Below are 26,810 nucleotides of genomic sequence, written 5' to 3'. Positions count from 1 at the left end.
TTATCAGTTCATTAATAAGCACAGTCCTCTATTTCCAAGGTCGGAGTTAGGCTTTGCTCTCAAGGGAGGGTTAAAGGCTGAAGCCCAGAGAGGCACTTGAAGGCAGCAAGACGGAGGCTCTAGAGAGATCATTCCAAGACAGGGCGAAGAGGAGACTTAGCTGCGTCTAGTTCCTGTGGTTATTTCTGTCTGTCTTCTTTTTCATCACAGTACTGACATTTGTGTTAACTTCCCTTTCCTAAAGTGTGTATTCATTCATCTTTTTCTTCCTTCCTCCTCCTCCTCCCTCCCTCTCCTCCTCCTCTCTTTCCTTCCTTCCCTTCCTCCTTCCCTCTTTTTTTTGAACAAATAGACAATCTAGCATAGGGAAAAGAAACCATGTTTTCTAGATAGGCAGATGTACATTTGAATTCTGACTCCGGCGCTGAAGGTCTGTGTCAATCTCTCTGAGCCTCCACTTTTCATGAGTGGAACAGGAATAGGGACAAGGCCACAGTGGGAACCAAAGGTGATACAATAGTGTTGACCTCATGGACTGTGCTTAAAAAGTGGAAGGGTTCCCTAGGCGGCTCCGTTGGTTAAGCGTCTACCTTTGGGTTAGGTCATGATCCCAGGGTCCTAGGACTGAGCCCTGAGTTGGGCTCCCTGCTCAGTGGGGAGACCGTTTCTCCCGCTCCCTCTGCCCTTCCCCCTGCTTGTGCTCTATCTAAAATAAATAAATTAATTAATAAAATATTTTTTAAAAAGTGGCAGGAATTAATATTTGTCCACTGTTTGCACACACTGCCTTGCCATAATTATCTTTTGTTTCTTTTAATTATTCACTGTCTCTTCCTTGGCTGTGTTTTGTGTTGTTTTATATTCCTTTCTCTGAGTATTTCTGATCCTCTCTTGTATTAAAAGCCAATATCTAAATAGCAGTTTCTAGAAGCAAATTTCATCTTACTTCTAATAAACATGTTTATTTGTCCTCTCAGTGGATTGCTTGCCGAACAACGTCCCAAACTTCTATTTGACCTGATGCCCATCATATGGATAAAACCAAGTAAGTCTACCTCTAATAAAGTTTCTTAAGAGTTTTAGAGAAGGGTAATCATAGATATTTTTAACGGCTCCCCCAATTAAGTCTTTGTTCAAACCTATTAAAACATTGTTTAATTACAATAAATAGCGACTGAATGTTTACATTGGAAATATATTTTTCCCCTGTTTTGTGTTGAATTCATATTATTCTGGAGATATCATTCTGCCTCTTTTTGCTCTTATCCCATGGAATGCAACATTTTCTCTGCCCCCCCCCCCCCCCCCTTCTACTTTTCCAGAGTCCAGAGCTTCCCATCAATATTTTGATGCTGAAAAGCCTTTGCACACCTCTCAGAAACACACAGCTGGTGGCTAGAGTCTTCTGGCTACAGGAAACCCCTAAGCCCCAGAGCCATCCAGGTGCCCAAAGGCACAGCTGTTGCAAGGCACAGGGTGTGGAGGCCAGCTCTGCTCTCCTGGGAAAGCTCCTTGCTCCTTCCTGACTTCTGCTACCTTTATTTTTCCCTGAATCTGAACAAATGAGACTCCTTCAATTTTTCTTTCTTCTCTAGTGTTTTTGTTCTCCTTTAACTATCCATGGAAACGTTTCCAAATCACCCACAATCACCACCTCACAAATTAAGCATTTTCATTAGTAACGCAGTTCAATTATAACTCCAAGAAATGCAGCCTTAGTTTGGAAAGGCTCCTAATATCTCATATCGGGCCTTTCAAGGATAATATGTAGGTTCTTTCTGTGAGTAGGTAAGAGTTAGTGAGTTTTTCCTAGTAATAACCTGCTGAAAGCAAACAGTAACTTCCGCTCCTTCTGATTTATGCATTTCTTGCATTCGGGTTCCAAGCAGTGGTGGTCTCTCTTTTTATGCCCGCCTCATTACCTAATGTATTTTATTCCTTCTTCCCTACATTCTCCTCCTCTCCCACAACCTCCCGAGTGTTTTCATGCTGGCTGAGTTATCAGGATTCCTGAAAGCTCTCGATTTCTATCCTGTAGACTAAGAATCACACACCACATGAAATCACTTGTCTTGTTCCACAGCCAGAATCCTATTCCCACAGTAAACTAACAATAACAACATCAAAATGTTCAAATATTGTAATCATGATCTTTGCTTTAGTACTAAAATAGTTGGTCTTTTAGTCCCAGGCACTGCTTTCCCTTTACCAAATGAACGTATTTCTTTCTTTTCCAAGCTCTGAAGTCTCAGATTGTGAAATCAAATGCCTACGTCTGTCCCCTCTACAAGACAAGTGAACGTAAAGGAACCCTTTCCACTACAGGACATTCCACTAACTTTGTTATTGCAATGTTGTTGAAGACGGACCAACCCACTCAACACTGGATCAAGCGTGGGGTTGCTTTGCTGTGTCAGTTGGACAACTAGATTGGAAAAACTTGGGAAAATATATGAAAGACATTAAAAAAAAATGTGTGTTATCTTCACATACTTCAAAATATATATATTATAAAACCAAGTATCTTCGTGTCATTTTTTTTTAAAGATTTTATTTATTTATTTGACAGAGAGAAATTACAAGTACACTGAGAGGCAGGCAGAGAGAGAGAGAAGGAAGCAGGCTCCCTGCCGAGCAGAGAGCCCGATGCGGGACTCGATCCCAGGACCCTGAGATCATGACCTGAGCCGAAGGCAGCGGCTTAACCCACTGAGCCACCCAGGCGCCCCTCATTTTTTTTTTTTTTTTTTTGAAGTAGGCTCTATGCCCAGTGTGGAGTCCAACCCAATGCTTGAACTCACAACCCTGAGATCAAGACCTGAGCTGAGATCAGGAGTTGGATACATAACAGGCTGGGCCACCCAGGCACCCCATGTGTCTTTCTTTTAAATGGTCTTTTCACAGCCCTCCTCCCTGATGTACCACTCTTGCTTGACTGGAATACAGCTCGTCTAGAAAACCTGAAGGAAATGTTTCTTTGAAGCATCTGAGAAACCTTTGGAACTTCTATTTATTTTCTATGTAGGTGAAAAACAGATTTGGGGAGACTAACTGCATAAAATTTAGTATCAGAAAATATGTTTTCACAAGTGTTAAGTCATGTTTTCAGCTTCAGTAATAGTTGACTTTCCACTCACCTACCAGAGGGGATTCTAAATAAGGAAAATATCAAAACAATCCCAGACCTAAACCCCTTACATTCACGCTTTTATAGCATTAGCTCCACTGCTCACCGTATCCCCGTGTGGAGGCAAGTTAACTCAGACAGTGAAGTCTGCGTGCAAAGGTAGTAAGATGGCTGGGGATGGGCCTACACACTGCTGGGCATTGCTTTCATGTTTGATTGGCAATGCCAAGTGTCTCTTTGTTATGTTTAATAGTTAAGATTATTTAGCATATATTGATAATGGTATAGATTAACAATTTTAAAACATTTCAACAAAACAAAACTACAGTCGAAATTTTATCATCTTGTATGGAATTAATTCCTTTCTTGGGAGTCTCAGGACACTTTAGGCTGCAGCTCTCTAACATGGAGGAAATGCAGGTGGGGCTCCGCTGTGACTCAGGATAGGTAGGAGAGACGCTCTGATAAATCGGTCTGAGAAAAATGGCCTCTCCAGTGGAAAACGGATGCTGGTCTGCAGTGGCTGTAATTTTTAGTCTTATCCCTTCACACAGCCCATCCCTTGCAAAAGCATTTTATACCAGGAATAAAATGTTTAGTCCTTTAAATTTGATGAATACAGCAGTGAAGAAAAGAGATCATGTTTCCAAAGACAGCTAAACCACATGTAAAAAAAAAAAAACAAGGAGAGTGTGCCAGACTGTCTTATGATCGGGTATTTATAGTAAAGCTATTAATGGAATGGTCACTACAGGGGAGCGGAGAGCCTAAATATAAATGAAAATTCTGATGTGCTAATCTTTGACAGTGAGAACTTCCATGCTCTCCTGAAGGATATACCAGAAGGTAAAAAGTCTTTGGTATGTGATCAAACCTATTCTATGCTAAAACAGAAATGTGCTTTTAAAACCACTGAGATATTACCTAATAAAATACATTATTTTTAACTACCAATATTCTGGTACAAGTTGTTTTTTGAGAGGACATATATTTCTATAACTTTGTTTTTAGTATTTACTGTTATTTTCAGTATAAAGATGTTCTTTGGGGTGGGTGCTACAATGACTGAGAAAAAACTCCTAAGCCAAGACTAAAATATTATTTTCATAGTCAAATGGCACTGACCTAATTTTTTATATGAAAGGTTGTTTTTCCTGAATAGGCTTGAAGTAAATGGCTGCTCCTGGAAACTTCTAATGTATGTTGAATTTGTGGCTGTTCAGAAAACTTTTTTAAATTTATGGGGAAAAAATTTAATGAATTTTTCCCTAAATTTTGCATTTTCTTTCCCAATCCTATCAATTTTGTAGGTTTCTGAATTTCATTTGTCATTTTAAGTATTTAAGTCTTTACACAACTGGAAAAATATTTTCAATTCATTCTGCCTTTAAATCTGTCAGCGTTCCACATGGATAATTCCACGAGTGATGAAGACACAGATGAGGACTTTGATACCCAGCTCATCATCCAGCAGAGTTTACAGGACATTCACAGGCCGAGGACTACACAGCAGGCATCGGCAGATGAGAGGTAACTGTATTTCATTGGCAATGTAGTGTGAGTATTCAATAGTGGAGACTTGTTGTTAGCACAGCTCTAGTGTTGTGATAAAAACAGGAGAGAAGGTCAAAACCCAAGGAACTGTCACTTAAATTATCTAGGAGACTTAATGTCTCACCAGCCAGACAGGGAAATTTGGAAATAAATCAGAATGTAATTGGGGAGTAAACAGTTGAAGGAGGTTAGCAGCAGCTCTGGCTGCAAATGTGAAGAAATGCACAAGGATAAGAAAGACTAGAGAACTCTAATGCATCTGGTGTTTGGAGATTCAAAGGGAATGCATAAATCCAACCAATACACATAGAAAATTATCCTCAGCCTCAGTGGGGAGGTGGGGTTAGGTCCAGTCATTATTCAAATCAAAAGGAGGAATTATGTAAACCTAGAAAAGACTAACCGTTTCTGAAGGGTGCGTATTCAGAGCTCTGCGATGACAGCACCAGGAAAAGACCTTCTGTGGTGTAAAAGGATCGCCCTGGCTGTGGACTGAGCACAGCCAGGCACACTTGCTCAGACTCTCTGGCTGACCTGCGGCCTAACCCCCCAGTAGTTACTATTATTTTTCAGGGGTGATAAACCCTGTTTGCTGGGGATGGTGACCTCTGTTTGCCGGCTGGACATAAAACTGGATGAATGTGTTTTAACTCCAAGAGATTTTATAATTAAATATAGGGATGTCGAAGTCACTAAAACTGTTGTGGTTGTCTTTAAGATTTTTATTTATTTGACAGAGATCACAAGTAGGCAGAGAGAGAGGAAGGGAAGCAGGTTCCCCGCTGAGCAGAGAGCCTGATGCGGGACTTGATCCCAGAACCCTGGGATCATGACCTGAGCCAAAGACAGAGGCCTCAACCCACTGAGCCACCCAGGCAACCCCCCCCCCCTTTTTAAAGTAACAAACTCATGGACTGATCACTTCGTGCCACACTATTTTAAGCATTTCATAAATAGTGACTCATTTAAATTCTAATTCTTGTTACTGCTCTATGTGTTAAGTCCTATTATCCCCATGTAGAGATGAGGAGACAAGTTGAGTGTTGCCCAAGGTCCCAGCGCTAGTAAGTGAGAGAGGCAGGCAGTCTGGCTTCAGAGTTTGTGCTCTTTTACTGCACTATTCCTACATGTTTGTGTTACATTTAGGAATATTCTTTAAAGTCATCTTTCAATAAAGTTTTGTAAAGAAATTGGGCTTCTGGGATGCCTGGGTGGCTCAGTTGGTTAAGCAGCTGCCTTCGGCTCAGGTCATGATCCCAGGGTCCTGGGATCGAGTCCCATATCGGGCTCCTTGCTCGGCAGGGAGCCTGCTTCTCCCTCTGCCTCTGCCTGCCTCTCTGTCTGCCTGTGCTCGCTCGCTCTCTCTCCTTCTGTCTCTGACAAATAAATAAATAAAATCTTAAAAAAAAAAGAAAAAGAGAGATTGGGCTTCTTAGATTATCTGTTCTATTAACCTTGTGATGAAAAATTTTTATGTTCAGTAATTCAGTCATGATTTTAGGTTGAAAGGCATAAGATTTTGATGACTGAAATGTTTCAGAAAAATTAAAATTAACTATAGTTTAAAATTTCAGTCATTAGACTTGCAAGAGCTATGTGGTAGGTAGGAAGGCTTGCTGACTTGGTCAGTCACTTCAAGGAATGAGGAAAGGCTACTTAAGACAGGTAGGATAATGCGGCGGCCCCCCTCACCGCCCCCACCCCCCACCACCAAGGAAGACAGTCACGGGAGAGCGGTTCCCCTGGAAGACGGGTCAAACTATATTTTGGCACTATTTCCATGCAGCGTCAGTAACTGCCTCATCGAAGAGTTCATCCTCGGCTAAAATCAGTTGCCCTTACCCTTTGTGTTTCTGTCAGATGCCTTTGCTTTTCCCTCACTTTGGGTCTTACATATATATTTGTTTTCTACGCAGCCTCCATTCCTTCTTGAGTGCTGACTACAAGAAGATAATTGAAACAATTGAGGCAGTTAAGTACTCTTCCTATTCTATCCTCTCCAACTCCTGGTACCGTGTGAGGCTGACACCGGCGGCACTCCCCCGCCAAGCTCACGAAGCCCCGAAGCATGTTCTCCCAGATGCTCCACCCTGTGGGGCCCACCGCTGATTCTCCAGAGCCTGCGAGAAAATACCACAGCACAACTTAGCAAAGCGCTGCTGGGCTCCTGGGCGGACTGAGCTGTTTGTATATGACAGCCCAAGGGGGCGGCCACAGGCCACGGGGGATAGGGAACACTAGGCAGAAGGCCTTACTGCTTCTTAGTCTCCTGCCCTTCTAATGCGTCTCTCATCAGGCTGGGGCTGGAACTCTGTCGGCTTGGGCACTAACCTGGAGGGAGGAATACAGAAGCAGCACGGGCTGCCTCAGGTGTTTGTGCCAAATGTGAATCTGTTCCCCTTTTGACTTGCTAATAGGTAAGGAAGATGCGTTGTCACACTTGACCAAGCACCATTCTGCTTTTGAGGAAGCAGACGGGACAGGCTGGCTTCCTCTGCACAGGGCCGCAGTGCAGTTAAATAAGAACATTTTGCAAATAACCCTGAAAGGTAAACTCCCATTATAACTCTTCCTGATGCTTCTGAGAAATATATGTAAACCTTATTTTGTATGTTCACCTGTGTAATGGTGTAATGGATTTATTTCAGCTTCAAAACCCAGCGTGTGGGAGCAAACCACCCACAATGGTGAAACGCCACTTTTCTTGGCTGTCAGCACTTGCCTCTTAGAAAATGCCCATTTTCTTCTTCTCAATGGCTGCAATCCGAATGCCAAGAATTCTGAAGGCATTTCTCCTCTTCTTACAGGTAAATTAATACCTTGTCTCCGGAAAACAGTCTGTAATTCTGAGTGTCCTCCATGCCCACAGGTTTCAAAGTCAAAAAAATTTTTTTTAGTTTTTATTTTAATTCCATTCAATATACAGTGTTATATTAGTTTCACCTGAACAATACAGTGATTCAACACCTCCATACATCACCCGGTGCTCATACAACAAGAGCCCTCCTTAATCCCCATCACCTGGGGATGCCCCCCACCCCCCTACCCCCACCCCGTCACCATCTGTGTGTTCTCTATAGTGAAGAGTCCATTTCTTCATTTGCCTCTTTCTCTCTCCTTCCCCCCAACTTTGCTCGTTTTGTTTTTTAAATTCCACGTATGCATGAAATCATATGGTACTTGTCTTTTTGATTTCACTTAGCATAGTTCTCTCTAGTTCCTTCCACGTCCTTGCAAATGGAAGGGGAGCTTTTCATGCATGGTTGCAGGGCTGGCATTCTGGTCCCAGCTGACCAGACGTGGGTTCCTGACCCTCAGGAAGCTTTCTGTAGACTGGCCCACAGGGTGGCCCAAGGCAAACTCCATATGGATGAGCTGATCATTCTGCACAGTACCTTCACCAGTGAATTCAGGGTAAGAAACACAAAGAGGCAGCTGATGTCAGATTGAATGCCAATGGCTGATTTTGCTCCCTCTTGAGTCTTCACTAAAATTATAGTAAAGAAATTGCTTTAAAGAGGTAAGATACAAAAGAGAGAGAACAGGAGAGGGGACAAGAGCAGCATAGTTTGTGAAAACCTGGAGGGCAGGTGGATGAATAGTCAGTGACAAGAAAGCCGAATCTTAACTTGCTCTTGGGGAAAGCGATACAGTTATATCAAAAGCCCCGGAAGTTGTTGGCAATAGTTACCTCCTGGAGCCCCGACGAAGGACGGGCAGCTAACCTAGCAGGACTGCTGGAACACTATTAAGGATCAAGCACCCAGAGCTACAGATCCCTGCTTCACCTCACCTGAATTCTGGAGGTTTTTTCTCTGGGTGGTTTAAACAGAGGCTCTCCGGACTGGGAGGATACTTGGTAATGGTGGGGGCACCAGATTGAAACACTGGAGAAATTAAGTAAACACAGGCTGAGACCTCCCAGCCCTTTCTTCCACCAGGATTCTAGAAAGCTGGCAGCCAGAACTCTACCCTTCAAGAGGAGGCTTCTCTGGGGAATTTGATATACCCAAGAAGAAAGAAAGAAATTATAATTGAGGGCTCCCAGGCAGATCAACACACAGGAACACAGCCCAAGAGCCACTCCCAATGTTTAGGATTCCCAGTCAACACGTTTTAGCCCCCAACTCTCCAATCACAAGCAGACTGATAAGGATTATCTGAGCAAAATCTTCGAGATAAGCAACTTGGAGGAGACAAGACTAGGGAAAGTAAAATGTAGGGGGAAATTATGATGAAGTTAGAGAAATTAGTGAAAGGTAATGGAATAACAGGACATTCCAAAAGAACAAAACAACAAAAATGCCCTTGAAAATTAAAAATGGGAGGAGAAGTATAAAACTAAAAACAAATGCTAGGAGATAAAATTTAGGAAAAGTTCCAGAAGATAAGAAATGAAAATAGGAAAGAAAAAGAGAGGAGCAACATGTGAATCTCAGAAATGCTAGAAAGAGAACAGACAAGATGGAGGTCCTATATCATCAATGAGTAAGTCGAGAAAATCATTTCCTTAAACAGAGGACATGAGTTTCCAGAATGAAAGTGCACACTAATGTCAGCTCAATAAGTTAAGAAAGACCCAAAGCCCTTGGCACTCTGTATTTCTAGTCCTGAAGCACTTTCCAGGGCATATTTATAAATGGTTATGAACAAAGTTCACAGATTCAACATCTGGCACCCAGCAAGCTTCCTCACACACAGTGGGTACCAATAACCAGCAATTGGATAGGGAGATGGATACATTTTTTTTTTTAAGCTTTATTTGAGAGAGAGGGAGAGAGCACACGTATGAGTGAGAGGAGCAGAGGGAGAGAGGGAAGTTCAAGCAGACTCCAAGCTGAACATGGATCAAGATGTGGGGCTTGATTCCCAGACCCTGAGATCACACCTGAGCAGAAACCAGGAGTCAGTCACTTAACTGTGCCACCCAGATGCCCTGGGAAATGGATACATTGTTTTAGAATCTTGAAGGACTAGAAGATTATCATCCAAATGTGAATGGTAACAGCATAAATGCAGAAAAGCCAGTTAGAAAAAAATTTTTTTTAATATTTTATTCATTTATTTGACAGAGAGAGTTCACAAGTAGGCAGAGATGCCGGCAGAGAGAAGGGGGAAGCAGGTTCCCCGCTGAGCAGAGAGCCTGATGCGGGACTCAATCCCAGGACCCTGAGACCATGACCTGACACAAAGGCAGAGGCTTAACCCCCTGGGCCACCCAGGTGCCCCTAGAAGATTTTAACAAAACATATGATTAAAAATAATTTCCTGGGGCACCTGGGTGGCTCAGGTCATGATCTCAGGGTCCTGGGATTGAGTCCTGCATCAGGCTCTCTGCTTAGCAGGGAGCCTGCTTCCTCCTCTCTCTCTTTCTGCCTGCGTCTCTGCCTACTTGTGATCTCTCTCTGTCAAATAAATAAATAAAATCTTTAAAAATAATAATAATAATAATAATTTCCTGGGGCATCTGGGTCACTCAGTGGGTAAGCAATGACTTGATTTCAGCTCAGGTCATGATCTTGGGGTCATGAGATTGAGCCCCAAGACAGGCTATGTGCTGAGCTCTGCCCCTCTGTTCATTTGCATGCTACCCCTCCCTAAAAAAAGTAAAAAAATAATTTCCTAATTATTGCTGGTTTTTTCACTTAAAGCACTTAAAAACATTTCTAGGACTGTATTGGGTACTTAAGATCCCATTTTCTTGAGGGAAGAAATGATAAATGAAAATCATGTATGTTTATGTTTATTAGTCACATGAGCAGGCAATAATTGTTCATGGCTTACAGAAAACCCCATAGATTATCGATGTAAAACACTATTAATATTATTGGATATAAGCCACATTTTACAATCTGTTTCCTAAACATGAAATGCTTGCATATGGGAGTAGGTGGAAGAGCTCCTTACAAAGCCTGAGCGACACTGGGCTAATAAGATACTCTGGCCATAATTTCCTGGTGAACGTGATGCCTATTTCACCTCTAATTTCCCAGCTGTCCTACACAACTCCTATGAGATGGCCGCCTTGCTCATCAGCTATGGGGCAGACGTGAATCTGCGTTGTACCAACGAGAGGACAGCTCTCCACGAAGCAGCCAAACTGGGCAGGCAGGACATAGTGAAGCTGATGTTGGTTTCAGGGGCACACCCTGACCCACAGAGCTCCTATGGATTCACTCCTCTCGCTCTTGCTGCCCAAAGTGGACACACTGAAATCATGGAAATGTTACTGCAGAAAGGCAAGATTTTCTATACGGTCAGCACACCCCCAAGGGGTAACATGATGCAAGTGTCGTCCTTTTCATGGAGAGCTTCAGCATAATAAAAGTTAACATTTTACTTAAGCCTAACATAAATATTTGATGAAAGCATGTGTTAATACTGGCTACTAAAAAGCCTAAAATAGAGATTGAATATCTGTCCTGTGATGTGAAGTAATTTCCGTAAGATTACTAGGATGCAGGTTACTCTTTTACATAATGTTCCCCAACCCTGCTGTGTTTTTTTGTTTAATTTTTTATGTGTTGTTCTTTTCTAGGGTCACAGACCCCACATCACCCTCTACATGTTGTCTCTACACGGGCAGTCCAGTGTGTTATCAGATGTTTCTGTTGTTAGGAATTGTTTCCTGGTGGCTTCTCTCTGGGTCCTAGTTCTCTCTCCAGTAATAACCACAACTGAGATAAGGGGAAGGCAACTTAGATTTATTGAGTACTTTCTAAGTATGAGCTGTTAAGCTACCTATGGTTCTTCATATGACCTTCCAAAGTCCTATGAAGTAGGCACTGTCCTCATTCTACACTTAAGGAACAGGACTAGGGATGATACCAGTTGGAGGACTTCCCTTTATATACACCTTCCCCTGCTGCCAATTCGAGATCCTAGTTAAACTGGCAGAGACCTTGACTCAGAAAACTTTGGCATTTGTTGTCTTTGAGGAGACCCCCATTGGCGAAGCAATGTAGGATTAAGAACTTTTTGCCAAAGATGCAAATCTTTACCAAGATTTAATAAAGTCCCAATATTAGATTTACCTTCTTTATTCTCCTTCCTGTTTGTGTCCAGAAGCCTTATTTCTTTCTTCAACAATATATGGTCCTGCTCTCCAATATTCTAGACTACAGGGGCTCTTTTTTTAAAGAACAACTTTCTGCTTTTTTAGACTTACCTGGAACTCTCCCATCATATAGGGGAAGCTGTTGTAGTTTTTGATCAGTGGCCATAAGACATTGTAAGTAAGACGTTTTAAACGAGCAATATCAGAGATGTCTAAAGTCATGAAAACACTGGATCCTTCATCTACACAAAAAGGAGCCATCTTTTGTGTAGATCACTGATTAAAATATAAAGAGGAGAGGCGCCAGATTTTAAGACCTTAACTCTTAAAAGAAACCAGCATCCGTTGACCTCAGTGAGGTATTTCCCTGAGGTAACTCCCTTATGAAGTAATTTGCACAAATCGACACAGCGAGGAAATGGCAGAGCCAAGATTGGAACCCACATCTGTCTCATGCTGAGTCCCAGTACTTTACCACCCTGCGTTACTAGGGTGGCAACATGGCACCACAAAAACGGGCCCTGGGTCTGTCCCATCTGCTTGTGAATCCCGACTACCTTGCTTACCAGCTGTGCATCTTTGAAGAAGTCACTTAACCTCCATGAACCTCAGTTTTTTCATCTTTAAAGTGGAAATACTGGCATCTCCTTATTAGGGTTGATGTGAAGTTTAGAAATGATGCACATAAAGGAACCTGTCCATAGTCAACACTCTTTCCATGGAGGCTTATTAGACCTTTCTTTGTGCATTCTAGGAATGGGGTTCTTGGCAGCTACCATGTTCTGATGACTGTGGAGTCTCTTCTAATTTAAAACCACATCCTCTGTGAATGTCCCCAGGAGGATTCTCCCCTTGCTCTTTGTCCATTCAAAGACTACTCTTTCTTCAAAACCCATTTTACTGAGAGGCCTTCTGCAACTGGAACATCTTTCTCCTTCCTTCACCATCCAATTCCCCCTCAAAGTCTGGAACTAAGAACTTTTAGAGGACATTTTGCCTGCTTGTACTCTTACCATCCACACCATCACATGACATTCAGCGTCCTATGGGCACCACAATGTATCCTTTTAACTCTTAAGTCCCCAACTTCAACTACAAACAACTATGGTGTGTCTTTCTATGAACATCCCACCACAGAACAAATGTCATTTTCCACCATGACATCAACAGATGGCCTGGTGCTACCATCCAACAGGGTTGGGGTACCACCCTATATATATGGGGTAAGTGGGCTTTTATGGGCAGGTCTGGAAATAAAATCACCCTTTATAAAATTAATTCTCCTGGAATTTTCAAGTTCCAAATAAACACCTTATAAAATTCCTCTGAAAGCCAACCTACTCATAAGTCAGAGACTGTTTGTACCACTTCTTCCTTCCCCAGGTACATTATAAACTGGCTAAGAGCAGGAGGTACATTTTTATTTCTTTGATTCATAGTGCTTTGCTAAAGTGGCTCCTTTCTAACTACTTTCTGGCTGTGCTGATATATTCAGAATGCATAAGCAATACATTGGAAAAAGACTTTTTGCACAACAAGACTCTTTTTCCTTTTAGGAGCTAACGCTCTTGGGCAGGCCTCGGACTCTTCTTCCATCTTACTTGAAGCTGCTAGTGGAGGAAATCCAGACTCGGTGACTCTTCTACTAGAGCATGGAGCTGATGCCAACATCCCTAAGAATTCAGGCCACCTGCCCATTCATGTGGCAGCTGACAGAGGCCATTTGTTGTAAGTTCAATTATGTTACTGCCGATAGAAATAGTAAGAACTATGGGGGGAGGGAGGTTCTGGAGAAGCTTCTGGGAACTTTGTATTACTTAATCTCTGATCCTGTAATTCCAACATCCCTTCTAAAGGTAGGAAACTCTTAATCAATGAGAAAGTGGTAAAGACAGGTATCCTCTAGCCACAAAAGGGACATAAAACTACTTTATTATCAGGTCTTTATATGGGGAACCCCAGGTTTCAGTGACTAGAGTAATTCTGAGTTTTATATAAAGACAGTAGTTTCATTTAACTTTATTAAGTTTCTGAGCTTTTGGCTGCAGGAATTATGCACTTTTTGGCTGGGGGGTCCTAATGTCACCTGATACTAATACCATCCGGTACTGGTATAAAACCATTGTAAACAGGTTAATGCTGCATCTTAGCAAAACAATTTTTTAAATGCACTTTGAAACTCTTTCTCAGAGTCCTAAAGATTTTGGTTCCAGTGACGGATCTTGCCGCCATTAAACAAAGTGGCATCAGTCCCGTGCACTGTGCAGCAGCAGGAGCCCACCCCGAATGCCTGGAACTCCTCATCCAGGAGGGATTTGATGTAAATTTCATGCTGGATCAGAGAATTCGCAAACACTATGATGACCACAGGAAGTCAGCTTTATATTTTGCTGTATCAAATGGTGACCTCTCTTCAGTTAAGCTGCTTCTGAGTGCTGGAGCTCTGCCTAATCAAGACCCAGTTAACTGCCTCCAGATAGCCCTGCGGATGGGCAACTATGAGCTGATAAGTCTGCTGCTCCGGCATGGGGCCAATGTCAATTATTTCTGCAAAGTCAACCCTTTACATTTCCCATCAGCACTGCAGTACACGCTGAAAGATGAAGTCATGCTCAGGATGCTACTGAATTATGGGTATGACACAGAGCGATGCTTTGATTGTCCTCATGGAGACAAAGTTCATCCTTGCTATACTTTTGAAGGCTGGACATCTACAGTTATCAAAGATACTATGGTAAGTGCACAACTTATATAGTCACTATTGGTGGCCCTGAACTACAGCAACAGATAAGGCTCTATCTGTTCTCTCCAGAAGCTCATAGTTGAAAAGATTTCCATATGATAAATACATGTAAAGGGGATATGATAGTAGATGTAAAAGGTACAGAAACCATTCAGAGGGAAAAGTGATTTAACTTTACCTGGGGGAATTTCATAAACGAAGTAGCATAGCATCTGAGTAATGTTTTAAAGAATGAATGCAGTCTAATAAACTAATTACACTTTTTTTTTTTGAAGTGGTGAGCAACCTAGCTAAAATGTTCCTGGGGTATGAAATCCAAACCCCTCTGTTCTTCGCTCTCTCTTTTGGCTCTAAAATTTGATTATATAGGTCTCTTTGATCACCTTTTTTTAAAAAAAATATTTATTTATTTGGGAGAGAGAGCACAAGTAGGGGGAGGGGCAGAGAGAGAAGCAGATTCCCCACTGAGCTGGGAGACAGACATGGGGCTCAGTCCCAGGGCCCTGAGATCACAACATGAGCCAAAAGCTGATGCTTAACTGACTGAGCCACCTAGGCACCCCTCTCATTGTGGGTTTGATTTGTATTTCCCTGATGCTGAGTGATGTTGAGCATTTTTTCATGTGTCTGTTGGCCAAATGGATGTTGTCTTTGGAGAAATGTCTGTCCATGTCTTCTGCCCATTTCTTGCTTAGATTATTTGTTTTTAGGGTGTTGAGTTTGATCAGTTCTTTATAGATTTTGGATACTAGCCCTTTATCTGATAAGACATTTGTAAATTTCTTCTTCTGTTCTGTAGGTTTTTTTGGTTTTGTCAACTGTTTACTTTGCTGTGAAAAAGCTTATTATCTTGATGAAGTTCAAATTGGTTCATTTTTGCCTTTCTTTCCCTTGCCATTAGACATGTGTCTGGCAAGAACTTGCTGTGGCCAAGTTCACAGAGGTTGCTACCTATGTTCTGTAGGATTTTGATGGCTTCCTTCTTAGATTTAGGTCTTTCATCCATTTGAGTGTATTTTTGTGGTCCAGTTTCATTCTTCTGCATGTGGCTGTCCAATTTTCCCAACACCATTTGTCGAAGAGACTGTCTTTTTTTTCCATTGGATATTCTTTCCTGCTTTGCCAAAGATTAGCTGACCATTTCTGGTTTCTCTATTCTGTTCCATTGATCTCTGTGTCTATTTTTGTGCCAGTACCATTCTGTCTTGATGATTATAGTTTTGTAATAGAGCCTGAAGTCTGGAATTGTAATGCCACCAACTTTAGTTGTCTTTTTCTACATTCCTTTTGCTATTTCCTTTTTGGTTCCATATAAATTTTAGGATTATTTGTTCCAGCTCTGTCAAAAAAGTTGATGGTTTTTTTTTTTTTTTAAAGATTTTATCTATTTGACAGAGAGAGATCACAAGCAGGCAGAGAGGCAGAGAGAGAGAGGCGGAAGCAGGCTCCCCACAGAGCGGAGAGCCCCATGCGGGGCTCGATCCCAGGACCCTGGGATCATGACCTGAGCCGAAGGCTGAGGCTTTAACCCACTGAGCTACCCAGGCGCCCCAAGTTGATGGTATTTTGATAGGGATTGCTTTGAATATATATATTGCTCTAGGTAGCATAGATCTTTTAACAGATATTTGTTCTTCTAAGCCCTGAGCATGGAATGTTTTTCCATTTCCTTGTGTATTCCTGGGTTTCTTCCATGAGTATTCTATAGTTTTCTGAGCACAGATCCTTTGCCTCTTTGGTTAGGTTTATTCCTAGGTATCTTATCATTTTGGTGTGATTATAAATGGTATTGACTCCTTAATTTCTCTTTCTTCTGTCTCACTGTTAGTATACAGGAATGCAACTGATTTCTGTGCATTGATTTTTTATATCCTGCCACTATGCTAAATTCCTGTATGAGTTCTAGGAATTTGGGATGCAGTCTTTTAGGTTTTCCACATAGAGTATCATATCATCTGCAAAGAGTGACAGTTTGACTTCTTCTTTGCCAATTCAGATGCCTTTTGTTTCTTCTTGTCAGATTGCTGAGGCTAGGACTTCTAATACGACATTGAACAACAGTGGTGACAGTGGACATCCCTGCCATGTTCCTGACCTTTGGGAGAAAGCTTTGTTTTTTTCCTCTGAGAATGATATTCACTGTGGGCTTTTCGTAGATGGCTTTTATGATATTGAGTTATGTTCCCTCTATCCCTGCATTGTGAAGAGTTTTAGTCAAGAAAGGATGTTGTGCTTTGTCAAATGCTTTTTCTGCATCTATTGAGATATCTGATTCTTGTGCTTGCTTTTACTAATGTAGTGTGTCACATTGATTTGCAGATGTTGAACCACCCTTGCAGCCCAGGAATAAATCCTACTTGGTTGTAGTGAATAATCCTTTTAATGAATTGTTGGATCCTATTGGCTAGTATCTTGGTGAGAATTTTTGCATCCATGTTCATCAGGGATATTGGTCTGTAATTCTCCTTTGTGGTGGGGTCTTTGTCTGGTTTTGAGATCAAGGTAATACCGCTGTCATAGGAAGAGTTAGGATGTTTTCCTTCCATTTTTTTTTTTTAATCAGCTTCAGGAGAATAGGTATTAATTCTTATTTAATTTTTGGTAGAATTCCCCCCTGGGAAGCCATCTGCCCTGGGCTCTTGTTTGTTGGGAGGTTTTTGATTACTGCTTCAATTTCCTTGCTTGGTATGGGTCTTTTTGGGGGTTTTCTATTTCTTCCTGTTTCAGTTTTGGTAGCTTATATGTCTCTAGGAATGCATTGATTTTTTTCCAGATTGCCTAATTTGATGGCATAAAATTGCTCATAATATGTTCTTATCATTATATTTCTTCAGTGTTGGATGTGATCTCTCCTCTTTCATTTATGATTCTATTTATTTGGGGTATCTCCTCTTTTCTTTTTGGTAACTCTGTCCAGAGGTTTGTCAACCTTACTAATTCTTCAAGGAACCAGCTCCTAGTTTTGTTGATCTGCTCTACTATTCTTTTGGTTTCTATTTCACTGATTTCTGCTCTAATCTTTTTTTTTTTTAAGATTTTATTTATTTATTTGACAGAGATCACAAGTAGGCAGAGAGGCAGGTGGAGGCAGGGGGGAGTAGTCAGGCTCTCTGTCAAGCAGAGAGCCCAATGCAGGGCTCAATCCCAGGACCCTGGGATGGTGACCCGAGCTGAAGACAGGAAGAAATAGAAAACCCCAAAAAAGACCCATACCAAGCAAGGAATAAGAATAAGCAGAGACCCCAATGAGCCACGCAGGTACCCCGATTTCTGCTCTAATCTTTATGAATTATCTTCTCCTGCTGGGTTTAGGCTTTATATGCTGTTCTATGTCCAGTTCCTTTAGGTGTAGGATTAGTTTATATATTAGAGAACTTTCTTTTTTTCTTTTAAGATTTTATGTATTTATTTGATAGAAAGAGACACAGTGAGAGAGGGAACAAATGCAGGGAGAGTAGGAGAGGAGAAGCAGGCTTCCTGCCAAACAGGGAGCCGATGTGGGGCTCGATCCCAGGACCCTGGGATCATGACCTGAGCCAAAGGCAGATGCTCAACAACTGAGCCACCCAGGTGCTGCATCCTTTCTTGTTTCTTGAGAAAGGCTTGTATTGCTATATACTTCTCTCTTAGGACCACCTTTGCTGCATTCCAAAGGTTCTGAACAGTTGTTTGCATTTTCATTCGTTTCCATCGATTTTTTTAAAATTCTTAATTTCCTGGTTGACCCATCCATTCTTTAGTAGTATGCTCTTTAGTCTCTATGTATTTGAATACTTTTTTTTACTTTTTTTTTTTTAACTTAGTTTCCAGAGAGAGAGAGAGCATGCATGCATAAGTGCACAAGCAGGGGGAATGGCAGGCAGGGGGAAAAGCAGGCTTCTCACTGAGCAAGGAATCATGACCTGAGCCTACGGCAGATGCTTAACCGACTGAACCACTCAGGCATCCCTGTATTTGAGCTCTTTCCAAATTCTTTTTTTTTATAATTTTTTTAAATTTTTATAAACATATATTTTTATCCCCAGGGGTACAGGTCTGTGAATCGCCAGGTTTACATACTTCACAGCACTCACCTTAGCACATACCCTCCCCAATGTCCATAACCCCATCCCCCTCTCCCAACCCCCTGCTCCCTCTAGCAACCCTCAGTTTGTTTTGTGAGATTAAGAGTCACTTATGGTTTGTCTCCCTCCCAATCCCATCTTGTTTCATTTATTCTTCTCCTTCCCCCTTAACCCTCCATGTTGCATCTCCACTTCCTCATATCAGGGAGATCATATGATAGTTGTCTTTCTCTGATTGACTTATTTCGCTAAGCATGATACCCTCTTGTTCCATCCACGGTGTCGCAAATGGCAAGATTTCATTTCTTTTGATGGCTGTATAGTATTCCATTATGTATATATACCACATCTTCTTTATCCATTCATCTGTTGATGGACATCTAGGTTCTTTCCATAATTTGGCTATTGTAGACATTGCTGCTATAAACATTCGGGTGCACGTGCCCCTTCAGATCACTATGTTTGTATTTTTAGGGTAAATACCCAGTAGTGCAATTGCTGGGTCATAGGGTAGCTCTATTTTCAACATTTTGAGGAACCTCCATGCTGTTTTCCAGAGTGGTTGCACCAGCTTACATTCCCACCAACAGTGTAGGAGGGTTCCCCTTTCTCCGCATCCTCGCCAGCATCTGTCATTTCCTGACTTGTTAATTTTAGCCATTCTGACTGGTGTGAGGTGATATCTCATTGTGGTTTTGATTTGTATTTCCCTGATGCCGAGTGATATGGAGCACTTTTTCATGTGTCTGTTGGCCATCTGGATGTCTTCTTTGCAGAAATGTCTGTTCATGTCCTCTGCCCATTTCTTGATTGGATTATTTGTTCTTTGGGTGTTGAGTTTGCTAAGTTCTTTATAGATTCTGGACACTAGCCCTTTATCTGATATGTCGTTTGCAAATATCTTCTCCCATTCTGTCAGTTGTCTTTTGGTTTTGTTAACTGTTTCCTTTGCTGTGCAAAAGCTTTTGATTCTTGATAAAATCCCAATAGTTCATTTTTGCCCTTGCTTCCCTTGCCTTTGTCCATGTTCCTAGGAAAAGGCTGCTGCGGCTGTGGTCGAAGAGGTTGGGGCCTGTGTTCTCCTCAAGGATTTTGATGGATTCCCTTCTCACATGGAGGTCCTTCATCCATTTTGAGTCTATTTTCGTGTGTGGTGTAAGGAAATTGTCCAATTTCATTTTTCTGCATGTGGCTGTCCAATTTTCCCAACATCATTTATTTCCATTGGACATTCTTTCCTGCTTTGTCAAAGATTAATTGACCATAGAGTTGAGGGTCTATTTCTGGGCTCTCTATTCTGTTCCATTGATCTATGTGACTGTTTTTATGCCAGTACCATGCTGTCTTGATGATGACAGCTTTGTAATAGAGCTTGAAGTCCGGAGTTGTGATGCCACCAACTTTGGCTTTCTTTTTCAATATTCCTTTGGCTATTCGAGGTCTTTTCTGGTTCCATATAAATTTTAGGATTATTTGTTCCATTTCTTTGAAAAAGATGGATGGTACTTTGATAGGAATTGTATTAAATGTGTAGATTGCTTTACGTAGCATAGACATTTTCACAATATTTATTCTTCCAATCCAGGAGCATGGAACATTTTTCCATTTCTTTGTGTCTTCCTCAATTTCTTTCATGAGTACTTTATAGTTTTTTGAGTATAGATTCTTTGCCTCTTTGGCTAGGTTTATTCCTAGGTATCTTATGGTTTTGGGTGCAATTTGTAAATGGGATTGATTCCTGAATTTCTCTTTCTTCTGTCCTGTTGTTGGTGTACAGAAATGCAACTGATTTCTGTGCATTGATTTTATATCCTGACACTTTACTGGAGTTCTTTCCAAATTCTTTCTTGTGACTGAGTTCCAGTTCCAAAGCACTGTGGTCCAAAAATATGCAGGAAATAATCCCAATCTTTCGGTACTAGTTGAGACCTGATTTGTGACCCAGTATGTGATCTATTCTGGAGAATGTTCCATGTGCCCTCAAGAAGAATATGTATTCTGTTGCTTTAGGATGGAATGTTCGAAATATATCTGTGAAGTCCATCTGGTCCTGTGTGTCATTTAAAGTTCTCGTTTCCTTGTTCATGATGATCTGCTTCGAGATCTGTTCACTGCAGTGAGTGAGGTGTTTAAGTCCCCTGATATTACTGTATTATCAATGTGTTTAATTTTGTTATTAATTGGTTTATATAATTGGCTGCTCTCATGTTAGAAGCATAAATATTTACAACTGTCAGATCTTGTTTGACAGACCCTTTAATTATGATATAGTGTCCTTCCTCATCTCTTACTACAGTTTAAAGGTTTAAAACCTAATTTGTCTGATAAAAGGATTGCTACCCCAGGTTTCTTTTGATGTCCATTAGCATGATCAATGGTTTTCCATGCCCTCATTTTCAATCTGGAGGTATCTTTGGGTCTAAAATGAGTCTCCTGCAGACAGCAGATCATGGGTCTTGCTTTTTTATCCAATCTGATACCCTGTTTCTTTTGATTGGGGGCATTTAGCCCATTTATATTTGGGGTAACTATTGAAAGATGAATGTAGTGCTGTTGTATTACTCATAAAGTCTCTGTTTCTGTATCTTGTCCTTGTTCCCTTCTGGTCTATGTTACTTTTGGGCTCTCTTTTCACGTAAAGGATCCTGTTTAATATTCCTTGCAGGGCAAGTTGAGTGATCACAAATTCTTTTAGTTTCTGTTTGTCCTGGAAGCTTTTTATCTCTCCTATTTTGAATGACATCTAGTCTGATCAAGTATTCTTGGCTGCATATCTTTCTCCTTTATCACCCTGAATATATCATGTCAGTCCTTTCTGGCCTGCCAAGTCTGTGGCTAGGTTTGCTGTCAGTCTAATGTTTGTAGCCTTGTAGGTTACAGGCCTCTTGTTCTGAGCCTTTCAGGATTTTCTCCTTATCTCTGAGATTTGCAAGTTTCACCCTTATATTTCGGGGTTTTGACCAATTTCTACTGATTTTGAGGGGTGTGTTCTCTGTGCGTCCCGGACTTGAATGCCTGTTTCCTTCCCCAGATTAGGAAAGTTCTCTGCTATAATTTGCAACAGTATACCTTCTGTACCCTTCCCCACTTCTTCAAGAATCCCAATTATTTTAATATTGTTTTGCTTTATGGTATCACTTATCTCTCAAATTCTCCCCCTTGTGATCCAGTAGTTATCTTTTTCTCAGCTTCTTTATTCTCCATCATTTTGTCCTCTAGATCACTAATTCTCTCTTCTGTCTCATTTATCCTAGCAGTTAGAGCCTCCATTTTTTATTGCATCTTTTTAATAGCATTTTCATGACGACATGATTAGATTTTAGTTATTTCTCCAAAAAGGGATTCTCTGGTGTTTTCTATGCTTTTTTTCAAGCCCAGGTAGTATTCTTATAGTCATTTTTCTCAACTCTAGTTCCAACATCTTACTTCTGTCCATACTGATTAGGATCCTGACAGTCAGTACTGCCTCTTGTCCTCTTGTTCTTTTTTTTTTTTTTTTTTTTCTGAGGTGAGTTTTTCTGTCTTGTCATTCTTGCAGAAAGTGGTCACTTTTCTATTTGTAGAGTTGCTGTTGTTCTTTTCTTAGATCTCTGGTTGAGTTCACAGGTGTTCAGAATTATTTGATAGTTGTCTAATTGAATTCTTGGGACCAGTCAAAACTAAGGTCCCCTACTCCTCCATCTTGGACTCAACCACCTCCTTCTTGAGACATTTTCCTCCTGGCTTTCATCACACCAGTCTCCTATTTCCCCCCACCAGGTCACTTCTATTTCCCCCAACTAGAGCACACCCCAGCCTTTCAGAAAAGCTGCCACTTTTCAGGTTTCAAGTGTTATCTCCTCAAAGAGGCCCTTCCTCTCCTGTCCACCTTATCTAAGGTAGTTGTCATCCATGATCTTATTATGCTGCCCATTTCTTTTATAGCACTTACCACTTTCTGAAATTATCTTTTTAACATTTTTTGATTATGTGTCTCCTCCACAAATACATCAGTGTAAGCTCCTGCTCACCACTTTCCTCACCATAGAGATCTGTGCTTAGTACATAGTAGATGCACTAGAAGTACCTGAGTTCATATTACAATCAAAACAAAATTAAAACAGTGAAATGGAGAAAGCACTTTGAATGAATTCTGAAAAGTGAAAGGTAACATATGTTTTTACATTGTATATTGCTTTTAGGTTATAATTAATGTAGGATATGGCATTTAGGTATATATCATATTGATTATTTCCCGACTTTTTATTTTGTATTATTTGACTTCTTACATGGGCACCTTGCCAGAAGTGTATAAATTACCTACAGAGAGAAACTATCTGAACCTTCAGGCATGAGGAGTAGGTGATGAATGAGAGAAAACCCAAAATGAGAGTGGCTTTAATAAGATGGCTCATTCCCTGCTCATATAAGTAAAGGCCAGAGATCAACAGCCTCCTAACTGGAAAGCTCCATGATCAGAAGAGAAGCTTGCATCCACACCCCAGCCAGCCAGGAGGCAGACAGGAAGCAGCAACACACACCTTACTCTTCTTTAAGTGCATTCTGGGGGTTGCTCACACTTTCACTCTCATCTCACTGGCTAGAATTTCGGTGGCCATGGCTAGGTACAAGGAAGCTGGAAAGATAATCTTTATTCCAGATAGCCATGAGGCCAACCAAAACGAACAACAGGTATTAGTTAACTATCTCTTTCACACCCTGGTTACATCTTACATAGGTCAGAAGATATAGTAGTAAATATTTTTCCAACTCTTAGAGCTAAGAAATAATTTCCTTGGGGCGCCTGGGTGGCTCAGTCAGTTAAGCAGCCAACTCTTGATTTTAGCTAAGGTCATGATCCAAGATCAGGTCCTGGGATCAAGCCCCACATCAAACTCTGTGCTCAGTGGGGATTCTGCTTAAGGATTCCCTCTCTCTTCCCCTCTGCCTCTCCCACCCCCAGGGTAAATCTTAAGAAATAATTTCCTTGTTCAATGCCTTAGTTTATAAATGAGGGACTTGAGACCTCAGTTCCTGTGAGTTTAGTGCTCTAAACACCATTGATACTTAAGTTTTTCATTTACTTTCATAGCTCCAATTTTCTTCCTCAGTTTTGTGAAGTAATAACATTGTCATGGCTGCAACATCTCTCTGGGAAGGTTGTTCGAGTGATGCTTGACTATGTTGATCAAGTTCGAATCTGTTCAAAGTTGAAAGCTGTGCTCCAAAAACAGGGGCTCTGGTCAGAAATCCATTTTATCTTGAGTAAGTATCCTTCTTTCTTATAGAAGATTCTTACCAAAAATACTACTTGGTATTTACATTCTTATTTGCTTTGTAGAACATTCTTTTCTACAAGAGCTTAAAAGCTTTCCCTAAACCAAGGAAAATACTATTCCTATCTACAAAGTTACTATTTGTAACTTAATTTGTACTTATTACCATTCCCCAGTAGATAAACTCTGTTAGGTAATCACGTATTATATGGTAGGTGACACCTTTCCCCTAATCGTATAGAACATTGTAGATATGTAGATACAACTTAGAAGCTAAGAGATGGCAATGAAAACTGGGATGAGAAAAAGTAAAATCAAAGCCTGAAGAGAATATCAAATCACCCTTCAGAGCACATTCTTTCACAGTAGCACATCAGTCAAGAGGAATTTCTTTTTATCTAGTGTCCCCACAGGGTGGTAATTTTTAGTTCTTAGCCTGACCCTGAGGGCCAGGGCAAGGCCAGGGGTGGGGAGTGGTTAATACATGTAGATTTAAGGACTTCAGGTCCATAGCCAATGCCAGTCTTTGGACTCTTAGCTTGGCGTGGTTCTGAAATCACGTCTACAGGAAGGACTGCAAGGAGAAGGACTGTTTCCCTATTAACTTTTCCATTTAGACACCATAAATGTAAATTGGGGTGGCTTACGTTTAACACACATTTGCTGACTAAACCTTAAGATCACTAAAAAAACAAAGCAATTCTTTTTCCTTCAGATAATGTGTGTTTCTCTCATTTTAGCAAACCCACGGCCCCTCAGACATCTGTGCCGCCTGAAGATCCGACAGTGTATGGGGCGCTTACGCCTGCGCTGCCCGGTCTTCATGTCCTTCCTTCCGTTACCAAACCGTCTCAAAGCATATGTCCTTTACAAAGAATATGACCTTTATGGACAAGGGATTTTCACAGGAACCTGGTAGTCAAACCATTCTGGATGGAAAGGTATAATTCCATAAGCTGTCTAAAGTTTGACTTGTTACATATGATTCATGATTTCTCACTTTACCTAGCAACTAAAATCTCAATGCAGTTTACATTCTTTATTAATATTGATATTACTATTCTTTCTTAATATCCTTAACACTGCTTCTCAGGGAGCCTGAGTGGCTTAGTCAGTTAAGTGTCCAACTCTTGATCCCAGCTCAGGTCTTGATCTCAGGATCATGAGTTCAAGTCCCAACAAGGGACTTGAGTTGCTTCTCAAGAGCATTCTGAAAGGCAGTTTACAAAAAAAAAAAAAAAAAAAAAAAAAACTCCCCCCAAATAAATTAAAAAACCAAACCCAAGCCTTAAAACTTCAATTAGCAGAAACAGATCAGTTCCCATTCTGTATTCATTTTACATTAAATGTATTAGCTACATTTCTACAGGTCCACACAATAGATGCCACCCCTAATAATTCAAGGTAACAAATTCTTTTTATAGAGAAGTACATATATAAAGTATCTTAGTAATTACACTGGATAAAATACTGACCCGAGTACTTGACCTACAAGTTAGCTGTTCTTGTGCAAAAGTCCCAAGGCCAGCTGAGTGTCTGTTTACTTGCAGAGGCCTGCACCAAAGTGGAGTGTTTTCAGCTAACTTTCAATTGCAATGCCATCATTAATGGAAAACTTGCGGTCCTTCTTTACACAAAACGCTGGCCAAGGGTTACCATCTATTGGCTAATGTTATCACTGGAACAGAAATTAAGTGCTTTCAAGTGGCTTATGATTCTGTACTGAACCTAGTGCAGTCTTTAACACCCAAGAAGGGGTCACTAATAGAAGCAGTTATATTTACTTATTTTAATAATGCCTTATAGTTAACATACACTGTAATACTGCAGGTGTGCAATATAGGGATTCAACAATTCTACACATCATTCAGTGCTCATCATAAGTGTACTCTTTAATCCCCGTCACCTACTTAACCCATCTCTCCACCAGTTTGCAATCCCAACAATGCACAAGTGTTCCTTGTCCTCCACATCCTCACCAACACTTGAGTTTTTTGATTCTAGCCATTGTGACAGCTGTGAGGAATATCAATATAGTTTTGATTTGCATTTCCCTGATAAACGATGTTGAGCATCTTTTCATGTGTCTGTTGGCCACCTGTATGTCTTCTTTTGAGAAATGTCTGTTTGTGTCTCCGGCCCATTGTTTAATTGGATTATTTGTTTCCTCGGTGTTAAGTTGTATCAGTTCTTTATCCATTTTGATACTAACCCTTTATTAGATGTGTCATTCTCAAATATCTCCTCCCATTCAGTAGGCCGCCTTTTAGCTTTTGATAATTGTTCCCTTTTTAGGGAACAAAATAAAAAGAGGCTGTACCTCTCTTTATTTTGATGTAGTCCCAATAGTTTATTTTTTTGCTTTTGTTTCCCTTGCCTCAGGAGACTTACCTAGAAAAATGTTGCTATAGTTGATGTAAGAGACTACTACGTGTGCTCTTTTAGGATTTGTATAGTTTCAGATCTCACATTTAGGTTCTTAATCCATTTTATTTTTGCATATGGTGTAACAAAGTGGTTCTCAGCACCACTTGCAGAAAGAGACTATCTCTTCCCCATTGTATATTCTTGCCCCTTTTGCCAAAGATTAATTGACCATTTAATTGTGGGTTTATTTCTGGGTTTTCTATTCTGTTCCCTTGAGCTAAGTGTCTATTTTTATGCCAGTACTATACCATTTTGATTACTACAGCTTTGTAATGTAACTTGAAGCCTGAAATTGTGATACTTCCAATTTTTTTCTTTTTCAAGATTGCTTTGGCTATTTAGGGTCTTTTGTGGTTCCACACAAATTTTAGGATTGATTGTTCTAGTTCCATGAAAAATGCCCTATTTTGATAGGGATTGCATTAAATCTGTAGACTGCTTTGGAAGAATATAGACATTTTAACAATATTCGTTTTTCCAATCCATGAGCATGGATGTCTTTCCATTTGTTTGTATCATCTTCAATTTCTTTCATCAATGTTTTATAGTTTTCAGAGTACAGGTCTTTCACCTCTTTGGTTAA

At 40.8% G+C, this 26,810-nt stretch overlaps 2 protein-coding genes across 2 annotated transcripts in view; both read left to right on the top strand.

Annotated features, from left to right (window-relative positions):
- Positions 1-2,511, top strand: part of DNAH12 (dynein axonemal heavy chain 12) — a 209,709-nt gene extending 207,198 nt beyond the window's left edge. Inside the window, exons 72-73 of the mRNA XM_059387847.1 lie at positions 978-1,045; positions 2,239-2,511. Of these exons, the coding sequence (XP_059243830.1) occupies positions 978-1,045; positions 2,239-2,429 (259 nt within the window). The 3' untranslated portion in view covers positions 2,430-2,511. The remainder of the gene's footprint in view (positions 1-977; positions 1,046-2,238) is intronic.
- Positions 2,512-4,535: 2,024 nt separating this feature from the next.
- Positions 4,536-24,719, top strand: ASB14 (ankyrin repeat and SOCS box containing 14). The gene is made up of 9 exons (XM_059387846.1): positions 4,536-4,657; positions 6,598-6,651; positions 7,097-7,230; positions 7,330-7,488; positions 10,675-10,920; positions 13,295-13,466; positions 13,929-14,472; positions 23,636-23,789; positions 24,541-24,719. Exons 1-9 carry the CDS (start codon positions 4,536-4,538, stop codon positions 24,717-24,719), a joined length of 1,764 nt encoding a protein of 587 aa, XP_059243829.1.
- The last annotated feature ends 2,091 nt before the right edge of the window (positions 24,720-26,810 follow it).

Source organism: Mustela nigripes, chromosome 2 (genome assembly GCF_022355385.1).
Source record: "Mustela nigripes isolate SB6536 chromosome 2, MUSNIG.SB6536, whole genome shotgun sequence".
NCBI classification, from domain to species: domain Eukaryota; kingdom Metazoa; phylum Chordata; class Mammalia; order Carnivora; family Mustelidae; genus Mustela; species Mustela nigripes.
The sequence above is the reverse complement of the archived record's forward strand: the minus strand, read 5'-3'. Positions and strand labels throughout refer to the sequence as shown.

Coding starts and splice junctions, on each gene's coding strand:
- ASB14 (XM_059387846.1), top strand. CDS start 4,536: ATGGATAATTCCACGAGTGATGAAGACACAGATGAGGACTTTGATACC. Junction 4,658..6,597: donor CAGGCATCGGCAGATGAGAG/GTAACTGTATTT, acceptor TTTTCTACGCAG/CCTCCATTCCTTCTTGAGTG. Junction 14,473..23,635: donor CAGTTATCAAAGATACTATG/GTAAGTGCACAA, acceptor TTTCTTCCTCAG/TTTTGTGAAGTAATAACATT.